Source organism: Haliotis cracherodii, unplaced genomic scaffold, assembly GCF_022045235.1.
Source record: "Haliotis cracherodii isolate W230 unplaced genomic scaffold, xgHalCrac1.p SCAF_8, whole genome shotgun sequence".
NCBI classification, from domain to species: domain Eukaryota; kingdom Metazoa; phylum Mollusca; class Gastropoda; order Lepetellida; family Haliotidae; genus Haliotis; species Haliotis cracherodii.
The window spans coordinates 6,909,654-6,919,630 of record NW_027266341.1 but is presented as its reverse complement, the minus strand read 5'-3'; the positions used below and the strand labels follow the sequence as shown (position 1 = coordinate 6,919,630).

At 37.3% G+C, this 9,977-nt stretch overlaps 1 protein-coding gene across 1 annotated transcript; it reads right to left on the bottom strand.

The window, feature by feature from the left end:
• Positions 1–1,385: 1,385 nt before the first annotated feature.
• On the bottom strand, positions 1,386–9,789 carry LOC139449734 (zinc finger matrin-type protein 2-like). The gene is made up of 6 exons (XM_071231256.1): positions 9,742–9,789; positions 9,003–9,146; positions 6,897–6,967; positions 5,783–5,856; positions 4,828–4,973; positions 1,386–2,344 (listed from the first exon to the last, which is right to left on the bottom strand). The coding sequence occupies exons 1-6, from the start codon at positions 9,751–9,753 to the stop codon at positions 2,198–2,200; spliced, it is 594 nt and encodes a 197-aa protein (XP_071087357.1). The 5' UTR covers positions 9,754–9,789; the 3' UTR covers positions 1,386–2,197.
• Positions 9,790–9,977: the final 188 nt, after the last annotated feature.

Below are 9,977 nucleotides of genomic sequence, written 5' to 3'. Positions count from 1 at the left end.
ATCCCCTTTCAATCAGCTCTTACAACAAGCAAGGGGTACTAGGGAACATACCCATGAAGATCCGCGTTAGAATAGGTCTTCAGCAACCCATGCTTGTCATAAGAGCGACTAACAGGATCAGGTGGTTAGGCTTGCTGATTTGGTTGATGCATGTCATCATATCCCAATTGCGTAGATCGATGCTCATGATGTCAATCACTGTATTGTCTGGTCCAGACTTGATTATTTATAGACCGTCGTCACATTACTGGAACAATGCTGAGTGTAGCGTTCAACAACAAACAGATAAGCAAAAAAAAAAAAAACTGGGGAAGTGGCTAATCTGACCAGTTAACATCAACAAATCTTTCATTGTAATTGAATAACAATTATTAGATAAATCATTTGGCAGTAAAATTGTGACTCAAATTAGCATCCATGAGGGAATAATTTGTTGTTGAAAAAGTGTGAACACGCCATATGAATACTGGATATTCTGCTCCAGACCACATGACAAACATCTTTCCAAGGCAAGGGAGTTAACTGACTATAAAAGTCCAGTTTCCACTCTTGCTGAAGTAGGCTGGAATTACCCTTCTATGTCCTTCCTATTGACCAATCAGATTCCACCTATCATATCATTTGCATTTGATTCAAAGTGACGGCGCCCAGTCAAGACAATCTGAACACTAATCAAGATCTATAGTGAAATAAAACGGGTCTTATCCCTCGAACTTCATCAAATCACTTGAACATCTTGATTAAAAACATGAAAAGATTTGCAAACTATCTGTTGATGCCCTGTTGTCTGTACACATGCTTGCAAATCCTGTTGTCGACCAAAATCTGCACTTTAAAATTCATCTTGTTTACAAACCAGATGTCAAGTTTGTTACACGATTTTTATTGGACTATACATAGACTTGTTAGTCCAGCCAAATTATAACTCCATAATTCCAGCCTAGTCAGGCAAGGATGGAAACTGGACTTTTATAGTCAGTTAACTCCCTTGCCTCGGGAAGATTATGACAAAGGACATGCTAAATGACAAAGTAATGGCTACTCATCCAGTGATCTAGATCTACATGTACCAATAGTTACATCTATCATGGAGACATCTTGAGAAGAATACAAAGTCTACATCCCCCAATTACCAGCGGGTTACTGACCCAGACTGTCAGTCAAGCAATGTGAAGACAGGGTGAAATGTCTCTAGCCAGATAAAGTGTCTTGTGTCACGTGATCGCCAACGGAATGGCAGAAGATCTCAGACTGGAATAAGGACTATTGTTGAACTGCATGTACAGGACACAGGAGCTGAATATCCATGTGTGAAAATATCCATTCTACATACACTAACCTTGAAAAAACAACAAATGACACAAGCCGAGTTTGAAACTGAGATTTATTCTGCTATACAATGTACACACTATGGCATGGAACTTTCAAGTACATGATTATTGTTGAGAGAGTATTAAACCATCTGTACTCCCACTCTGTAAAGAAGCACATGTCAATGGAATACTAGCTGACACATAACTGATGTATATTTATTTACCACAGACTGACTAGAATACTGTCAGATATACATAGCCCACTAGACAAACAACCATATCAGAAACATACCACTACATACTATTTGAGTACTGCAGGTGTCTATGAAAGACATTTTGGAACCAGTATCAATTATATTGCACTAGTCTCAAAGGAAACAAATTTCTAATTTCAATTCAATATCATATCCCCAAATATCAAATTTTCATTCATGTCATTTAGCTTATTATAAACCAAACTGTTTCCAGGCTGAAACATATCTTATCTAATTACACTTCTACAAAAGAAAAAGTTCCAAAAATCAGTGAATATGCAGACTGATAAATAAAAATATACATCTTTTGTAAGAAATTATTAAGATAACAAATTTCAATGTCCATGAAACTGTGTACAACCAAACACATGATAAAGTTATATACATAAGATGATGATGAATTGAAAGAGAAACACATTTACACAGCACTCAGAACATAAACCAAGATGTTGAATGAATACTGTCATTGAGTTTTATTGTTTTATTCATTTGTGACAATTGTGATGATGAATATTAGTGGCACTTATAAGTTGTCAAGTCATTCCGAGTCTAAAGTCTCCGGACAACGCAGTCACTGTGATGCTAGTTGTAGCATCCTGTAAGATATATCCTTAATAACGGTACTCCATCTCATTTCTTGGATGTCCCGAAGCCCGAGAAGCCCATGACTGCTGCCATATCTGGATCAATATTTGTGTTGAGTTCCTCATCTTCAGGGTCCAGCTTCCGTTTCCTATTCTTACTCTTTTCTCGCCTGTAGGCTTTCTGCTTCTCCTCCTGGTACAAAGAAAATGATATCGGTAAAGTTAGCCTTGGAAGAAACATCCCTTTTAATTCTTAAAACAGGATGAAAAGTTGTTTCCACGGGCACATTTTTTGCCACTAACAAAGACAATTGGGCACATTCATCACAGTTCTTCAATACAATGTCAGTTTTCAAGGGCATGGAAGATGAATGAAACTTTTAAAATATTATTTTGATTGGCAATACAAATGTGTTTCACTGAGGATTAAGAGTGACGCCCTGATGTCCAAGGGACATTTCCTTTATCTAACAGTCTCATAGACATTATAATATACTCAAAATGCAAAATAACTGTAGTCATACTATTGTCGTTTTAGAGTTGGTATAGCAGGGCATTGGGTTGTTAAATTAGTGTTGGTGATTTTGGTTTGATGCTACTTTGTACAGTTTCATTTTCAGTTGTTCTCACAGTGAAATGAAGGCTGAAAACTGTAGGCATTCGATACTTAACACTATGGTGAAACCCTCGAGCACAGTATGGTATTGACCAACCAGGGTACACAGGTACTGAAGCTCACAGGCATTTTAAATAATTTTTCAAGTTCTCAGAGCATTTTCAAATTGAAGTGATACTGGTTTAAGTCATTCATTTTATCATGAAATGCGTAGGTTTCTCAGATAAATATGTTGGGGGCATTTATGGATAAATATGGCAGTAGGAAATTCAAAGTGGGTACTACTTTCAGTGTTTTCAAACAAACCTGGTGTCATCCTTGTCCAGTCGAGTCAGTGTTTGCTACCAAAATAAGTCTAAGATACCAAAAACAGTGTCTCAAAAACATGTTTCAGCTGCAACTATATTGCCTATTGTCACTGTCTGACTGTCTAATCCCTGACCTCTAAATGTAACATATAAATGCACACATTCTAGGAAAACGATGTTTAAGCACAATTTGTGAGAGATTAGAATACTTTCAGAAGTTTCTTCTAAATTAGAAGTGAAAAATGACATATATGATAAAGTGGTTATGACACGTGTGTCATCTACTTAAAACTGGTCTCAATGTCTTGAATAATTCAACATGAGACCTAGCGTGATTATATCAGGTGATCACTGAAGTATTGTCACATGACTGCAGGGTTCGCTCCAGGAATTTCTGACATGGGCGCTTTATCTGAAAATTACACCCACAACCACACTTAATGCTAAAATGCCCCATTGTCTTTGAAAATGTTGGCCTTTTTTTCAAATTTAGGGGCTAAAAGCACAAGGCCCCACCTTAGAATTATCCCTGTGACTGACTGTGATAGTCATAAGTAGTCACTCCTCAAACAGTATAACTTGTACGTCCTGCGCACTGTACATGTGTGTAATAAAACGTTCTAGTTGGATCACCATTAATCTTGGGTTGTAGAGAACCACTGTGTACTTCACTACTTTACCAAGCTATCACAATCACACTGTCACATCTATGGAATTCGAATTGTAACACAGATCAGCAAGACTTCCCCAATGAAAGCAAATCTACCAGTGACCATACTTCCTCTGTCTGACTGATGTCTTCTTTAGACCTTTATAGCCCTGCATGTTATTCCACTTCGTTTAACAGGTGTTGTTATTCCTGTATGAATTTACATGGCTAACAGAGAATGTCTACTGTAGGGTCAGACGTCTTCCAACTCAAAAGGTACATCATATTTCTACCGACACTGTGTTTGCCGACCTTGAATTTACTAGGGCTACGACAATACAGAAGGCTACAATACGATACATATCTGTATACAGTAAACTATATTTATAACAAACACGCTTATAACGAACTGACGGATATAACAAACTTATTTTTGCCTCGGTCATTTGCTCAGTATATACTGAATTTATGCTTATTATGAACAATGGTTATAACAAACTAAAATTAGTGGTCCCTTTGAGTTCATTATAACCATTTTGTTTGTTGTTTAATGCCGCACTGAGCAATATTCCAGATGATGGTCTGTAAAAAATGGAGTCTGGAACAGACAATCCAGAGATTGATGTCATAAGCAATCGATCCACGCAATTGGGATACAATGACATGCATCAACCATGTCAGTGAGTCTGACTACCCGATCCCGTTAGTCACCTTTTACGGCAAGCAAAGACCTTGCTGAAGACCAATTCTACACCGGATCTTCACAGGTATGTTATGACCATAGTTTACTGTACTTGTACACTAGTCATGATATGCTATGCATCTGGACATACTATTCATGATATGATACATATCTCAACAGCACAAAGGCCATGAACTGAAATATCTGATGTATTTCAGATGAGTGAGAAAACAACAGGCTGATTTATAGGATGAGGACAGATTTCAAGCTCACATTTATCCCTATTTGGAAAGGGCTATGTGTCGTGATGCAGTTTCAGTACTCTGTTTCTGTCTTACAATGCACCAGTCCAAGCCAGCATGATCTGGATAACATCAAGGACATATTCCAGAGGAAAGAAACAATAGGGCACAATCATTACCTCCTCTTTCAGCTCCTTCATTCTCTCTTCAAAGTCATATTCTTTCTTCTTTTCCTCTTTTTTCTTTTTATTCATCTCAAACCTCTGCTTGACCTGGTCCAGGGAGGATCTCTCAATTCGCATGGACATCCCCAGATTACGTTGATCTGTGAGAGGTACAGATATAAACAGCGTGAGTGGGTGAGTTGGGTTTTACGCCGCTTTTAGCAATATTCCAACAATATGGCAAGGGACACCACAAATGAGCTTCACACATTGCACCCATGTGGGTGAGTGAGTGAGTGAGTGAGGTTTTACGCCGCTTTTAGCAATATTCCGGCAATATCACGGCGGTCACCCATGTGGGATTTGACCCCTGACTTCAGTGTTACCCCATCAACACAACATACACATAGAAACTCTCACACAACCATGTGAGAATAGCTTTAATAAATTATCAAAGTAATTTTTTTTAGTGTTATGGCAAACAAGTTACGTGACATTTTCAAATTTTCAAACTTCCTTGTTTCACACTTAAATGTCAACAGATGCTGATGCTTAAAGGTTGTTTGCAAAAAAATAATTTAAAAAATCATCCTGATTATATTCTTTCTTTGACTATCTGCTTGACTGTTGGAGGGTAAAAAAATATTGACCAATTTTGTTCTACTGATTTTCAAGTGCATGTCAGAATTGGATTTCATGCCAAATGTTAATTCAGTTTATCAGGACGTCGTTTTGTAGACACAAGGATTGGTCAGGTATTTGAAAACAAATTTTAAATGTCCTTTCTATTTTCCGAATTGGTTCCTTGATGTCATAAAGCTGACATGTGCGGCTGATGATAGAAAGGTATTATCAATAAAGTTGAGTTAAAAACATAACAATAAAATTTACTACACATATAGCTCAAAACAAACATGTTTTGTTTACTCTGAGTAATAAGAATATAACTGCCCTTAAAAGAAATACTTACGTTTCTTTCCATTGATGTGATCCAAGAAGTTAATTGAATCTTTGACAACACAATCACATACATTGCAGTAGTACCTGAAAACACAGAATATTTTATTCAGTTAAAATGAGAGAAATATATACATTACAACTGCTATGAAAATTTGAAATAGAAAAAGAAACATCACACGACTGCTGACAAGTTTAAAAAAAAAAAATCGACACAAAAATGATTAAAAAAAATAAAATACATTATCAATGAGCGAACATTGTTTAATGCTGAAGTCCACTGTATTCAAGCTACATCCTGCCAGCCTGGAAATATCTGAGTCTGGACAGGCAAACCAGTGATGGCAAGCAAGAGCAACGACCTTTGCCATCAGGGTAGAATGACACGCAATCGGTCAAGTCACTGAGCGTGATCACTCGAACAACATGCAAGGGATACTGGGGAATCCCCTGAATCTCTACAACATTCCCGAGGTTATAAACAATAATGATACAGCATAGTTTTGATAAATCATACAGACAATGGAGTGGGTCTGTCAACTCATGAACATGATGTAGGCAAAGTAGACACAATTTATGGTCAATAACTTCTTTAATACTGTATAAAGTGACGTTTCGGTATAGATCCTTATACCATTGTCAAGCAAGACTGGCAAGCAAGACTGGCAAGCTGTAGGCAAGCTGACTGTCATCCTTGGCTACGATCATTCACAACTACAATAAAACCACAGCCATGTTTATATTAGCTAACAGTTGGTCTTTTGATGTAGTCAATCATTTGTTCAAGTCCTCAGGCATGGGGGGATGCACCTATCTTCATCTGTTAGACGTTTCCTGGTTTGATGTTGTGTTCACTGTACAACACTAAATTCCTGTTCACAATTTGGAAAAAAACCCATTACTTACGTAATGCCAGTTTATAAAAACTTTAATGGTAAAACCTAGGTCTTACAATTCAAAATGTAAAACCTAGGTCTTAGATTTTCAAATGTAAACCTCGGAGCAGGTCTCACTAGTACATCTCACAAGGCTATTATGAACTAGGAAGATACAATGCAATTGGCAAAAGTGGCAGCAGGTTTATGAGATAAGGAATACATCTGACAAGCATATGGTGAACCTCTTACCCTCCTTGCTGTGATGCTGGAGTTGTTTTTGTGATGACTGTGGACTTGCCAAGTTTTGAATCAAGATCAACCTGAAACGGGACATAAAATCTCAGTGCAATGAAAGGACATCAATAAACAGCAAATGAAAGCCAAGGAGTGATAATTTTGTAATTTTAAGTTTACACGATAGACAGCTTTTCCACTGGACGAGAGGTCGGTCATAAGTGTATGAACGACACAATTTGACGTTCATATGACGTGCTCGACCGTGTTCTTGAAATGACGTAAACACTGACGAACTACTTTCACATTCCTGGGGGAACCCCCGGGAATTCCCCAGCACAATTACATACAGAAGCCCTCTTTCTGATAATGTAGACCCTTTAATCTTGAACTCAACGTTTTAGTAGACATTAAGAAACGTCAGAGAGTTTGACTGCATGATACAGTTTGGCCTTAACTCTATGAAGGTTCATACTCCCACGAGCTCACACAAAGTGAAAGTCAATTTTTAATTAATAATCACAGAGGGTCATGATTAGGGTTACGACAAAGACACAGCAGCAATATCATGGTGCTATGACGTCAGGTGAAAAACAAGTGATTGAAAGTATGAACAACAATCCACACCATAGGGGCACAGAAACCTGCAAACAGCTGAGTTTTTTAGCCTAGTTCCTGTTTATCAATGCACTTGTAACATAACAGCTGTTATAATCATAGCACTTCGCCAGCATTGTCCAATGACCCCTGCCCATCCAGGTCACTTGAGCCAGTTCCTCCCCAGTCCCATGGGGCACTAATCTACAATAAAACTATACAAACAAGTACTCAAAAGTCATACAAAGACACCCAAACAATAAAGATATGTTTCCCTACATTTTGAAGATATGGGTAAACCAAAAAGACTGTTGATGTTCAAGATTTAATTCAATTCCCAGCTGATTCTGATGACTTTAATTACAGGTCTGTAAATGTAATACACTGGAACTAGTCTGAACTATGACCAAATTTGTAAATTTCACATCCTAGCCTACTTTTCAGTGACAGAACTAACATGTTTAGTCCACTAGTTCTTTAAATGATAACATAACAATACCCTTAAAAATTGCAAATTTCTACACGTCCTTACGAAGCCTTAACTATTGGGTAGATTGGCAAGTACTATAGGACTATTGCCAATTTCTATTCCTGATTTTTTGAAAAAGTTGTACATACTAATTGGCAATTGTACATGTACAGTAATTTCATAAGTGTTGTCTGTTGAGGGATGCCATCAGCAAATGTCAACACATAGTCGAAATGTTCTCCCATCTCCCGTGAATACATTGTACTAACAAGAAGTGTATTTACTATCTTTAACCAACATATCAAGCAATGACCTGGTTCCATCATACAAATGGCAATGTTTCCTGCAAGACATTGTGGGTAACATGTTCCTTGTGCTGACTGCTCTACACATTGTTTCAACAGTACATTTTAGGGGCGCGCAACATATCCAGTAGACTGGCATTATGCAATAAGCTTTCAGCAATACACATATCGCAATATGTATTGATACTTTCCAATAGTCACAGAAGAATAAATATATAATTGCATTGCGCTGTTTACATTAATATTCGATATTGAGGACATAATATGTAGTCTTGTTTATCCACATAGTCATACCTGCTCTTGCAATCTGAAGTCTGGATTATTGAGTGATTATTGTGTCATTTGTACAACATAATCATTTAAATATTCAACCATGCCATCAGTCCTGAAGTATTATAGTTTTTATTTCACTCCTTGAAAAGTACAGATTTATGTATAACAAAGATTATTTGACCCAAATACATATTGTAAAAATGTGTATTTCATGGTATTGAAATATGATTAATCCTAGCAGGGTTCACTCAGTTCAGAGAAGAGCTTAATTAACTTCAAGGAGTTCTAGAAGGCCTCATTTCATTAGCTGTCTAACAGTTAACCAAATATCAGTCTTATATATACGCCTTGGTGGTAGAGGAATGTAGTGTAAACACAACCGTGAAGTTATAGCATGTTGACAGAACTGTTGTCTAATTATTGTTGGGTTTGAAGATATTATACATCATTTCTTTGATATACTAAATCAATACAAACCTTGTACTCTCTTGGCTTGAGGAGCTCCCTCTTGACTGGAACTTCATCATCTTCATCATCTAGTTCTTTTGCCAAGAGACGTTCTGCTGCGATTTTCTCATACTCATCTCGATCCCACTTCCTCCTATGGTCTGAAATAGGTTTCTGGAAGAAACATAGTTGATTGTTATGAAAATAATAATTATGGTCAAAGTTTTGAAGGTAGGATCAGGTGCCAATGATTGAGGTATGTGTGTACCAGAGCGTAAAAATACAATACCCCAATTGGAGAATATTTCTCAAACACAGTCAAAATGTTTTGCAAATATGTCTGTAAGGTTTCCGATCATGAAGATGGTAAACCCATTTCTGAAATGTTTGCTACAATGGCTACGGGCCAAACATTACATTGATCACGCTGTGCCAAAATGCAAATTAGTCTTTTGAATATGTTTAAGTTTCAAATTCTTTACAATTAGTTTGTTGACAGAGTAAGAGGTTAACAGTTTATAAATGAATCGAAGGATTAAATGATTAGTCAGTCTAAAACGAAACGTCGTTTGAACGATATTCTGAACCATAATATGACAAAAGAATAAATATGTAATTTAGGGAAAAGCTGTGGTCCGACATGAAACAATATTCACTTTTCTTCAAACAATTTCAAGACGGAACTCGAAAACATATATATTAACGACAGCAAATGTACTACTGTCAAATAAAAGAAAATATTATTGATGATCGCTTTACAAAAACATACTTCGTACGCCATGTTGTCTGTGTAGTAGTACTTATCCTCAGTCGAGTCATTCGCTTCCGGGCAGCTGCAAATGTGATTCGAATAAGAGTTACCGCCCTTCAATCCGAAGATGTTCAAGCTCTTTCCCAGCGCGTTGACACGTTCGTTACACTCTGGGATAGCTCCGCGAACGGCCGATCGCAGTGAGGAGCTCGCGGAGATGTCGTGGATGGACGTGCATTTCTTCAGAAATATGC

What these genes read in the sequence shown, in the direction of transcription:
- LOC139449734 (XM_071231256.1), bottom strand. An exon ending in CCAGCATCACAGCAAGGAGG is followed by an intron (nt 5,857 to 6,896) that starts GTAAGAGGTTCA and finishes CTGTGTTTTCAG; the next exon opens with GTACTACTGCAATGTATGTG. An exon ending in TCACATCAATGGAAAGAAAC is followed by an intron (nt 4,974 to 5,782) that starts GTAAGTATTTCT and finishes TACCTCTCACAG; the next exon opens with ATCAACGTAATCTGGGGATG.